This window comes from Lipomyces chichibuensis (assembly GCF_038497645.1).
Source record: "Lipomyces chichibuensis strain CBS 12929 unplaced genomic scaffold V1513scaffold_158, whole genome shotgun sequence".
Classification (NCBI taxonomy): Eukaryota; Fungi; Ascomycota; class Lipomycetes; order Lipomycetales; family Lipomycetaceae; genus Lipomyces; species Lipomyces chichibuensis.
The window spans coordinates 1-1,590 of NW_027117610.1; the positions used below are offsets into that span (position 1 = coordinate 1).

The 1,590-nt window shown below is 45.9% G+C and overlaps 1 protein-coding gene across 1 annotated transcript; it reads right to left on the reverse strand.

Moving 5' to 3' along the window:
• Positions 1-335: 335 nt before the first annotated feature.
• Positions 336-1,293, reverse strand: V1513DRAFT_434645 (pyridoxal phosphate-dependent transferase; the record flags this gene model as incomplete). The annotated part of the gene is made up of 4 exons (XM_066896486.1): positions 336-636; positions 671-950; positions 1,004-1,064; positions 1,132-1,293. 4 exons carry the CDS (start codon positions 1,291-1,293, stop codon positions 336-338), a joined length of 804 nt encoding a protein of 267 aa, XP_066750217.1.
• Between the last annotated feature and the right edge of the window lie 297 nt (positions 1,294-1,590).

Genomic DNA, 1,590 nt, shown 5'->3' on the forward strand with positions numbered 1-1,590 from the left:
AAACCCTGAACCCTGAAACCCTGAACCCTGAACCCTGAACCCTGAACCCTGAACCCTGAACCCTGAACCCTGAACCCTGAACCCTGAACCCTGAACCCTGAACCCTGAACCCTGAAACCCTGAACCCTGAACCCTGAACCCTGAACCCTGAAACCCTGAACCCTGAACCCTGAAACCCTGAACCCTGAAACCCTGAAACCCTGAAACCCTGAAACCCTGAATAAGTTGAAAAGCAACAGTAAACTTTTCATTTTATTTTGATCGCCATCATCATCGTGCATATTCGTACGTTCATGATAATACCCCATTGATTCTTTCAATGTGTGAACAAATTCCTAACAAGGACAGGCAACAACCAAATAACTTAAACAAGTCTCCCAGGACACAAAAATAACATCACCACCAAAACCTCTATGAATAATTTTGAGGAATTCCGTATGAAATCCAATAATTCTGCGAACGTATTCTTCACCGGGCGCCAAGAAGGTCGTACAAAAATGGTACATTCCATCCTTCTGCCGAAGCCGGAGCCCGGGACTACACATACACCAGTCTTGTTCAAGCAGTTCAAGACAGTAAAACTGATCGGGCTCCTCATTCCGCCTTTGAGCTTCCTTAATGGCTTTCTGTGGTATGCTAATTGTAGGGAATAAATACATGGCTCACTAACTAACATGTTAGAGAATAATTTGGACACAGATGGATAGACTTCAAACTGACCATAGGCTCCTGGCATGAAACAGCTTCCATTTCTTTGAAACCCTTGAAAAGCAACAACGCACGCTCCTTCAATGCTTTGTAAATCGCATCAACCTCCTCCTTGTAGAGTGAATAGCTCTCGTCACCAGGCTTAGGCGGATTAACCATGAACTCCGTCAGGACTTGGCCGGACACAGCATGGCACAGCTGGATACTACCAAGCTTGTACAACTGCTCGATAACTTGCTCGTCTATGCCGACGAGTTCATGTAGCCACCGCACTGGCCGCACTCGCCAATCATACCTTTACTAGTGCTGTGAAATGACGCAAGCTCGACACTATCATAGTTGAGGGGGACATCTTGCTGAAGCTCGCGTGGCACTTATCTTGAACGAGTGGAACTCGCCTTGGTAGATATTAGTCTGATATACCTCATCGGCAATTACCATGAAGGTGTTCTCCGCCGCAAGAGTGATAATATCTTTGATCTCTTCGCGTGAAAGGCATGAACCCGTAGGATTGCATGGATTTATAACAACCATGGCCTTCAGATCAACACCCTTAGCAATGCTATTCTTCACAACTGAAGCCATGTACTGTGTGTCGGTACCGCAGCCTGTGAATTCGTCTAGCAGATAAGGAATCGGTGTCGCATTAGCAATAGTCAGCGTAGCGGAGTACAGCGGATACAGTCATACAGAGGCACTGAGATCATGACAGCAGAAGACGCACCACCGGCAAGGTGAATGTCATTCAGGTAGGGAAATTTCGCCGCAATCCCTGTATGAAGAAGATTAAGGGCCTGATTCTTTTTTTTAATGGCCCTCGCATTTATTTTTTTAAATGGGAGCTCCATTTAGGGTCAGGGTTTTCCTTGTTTTATATGGGAG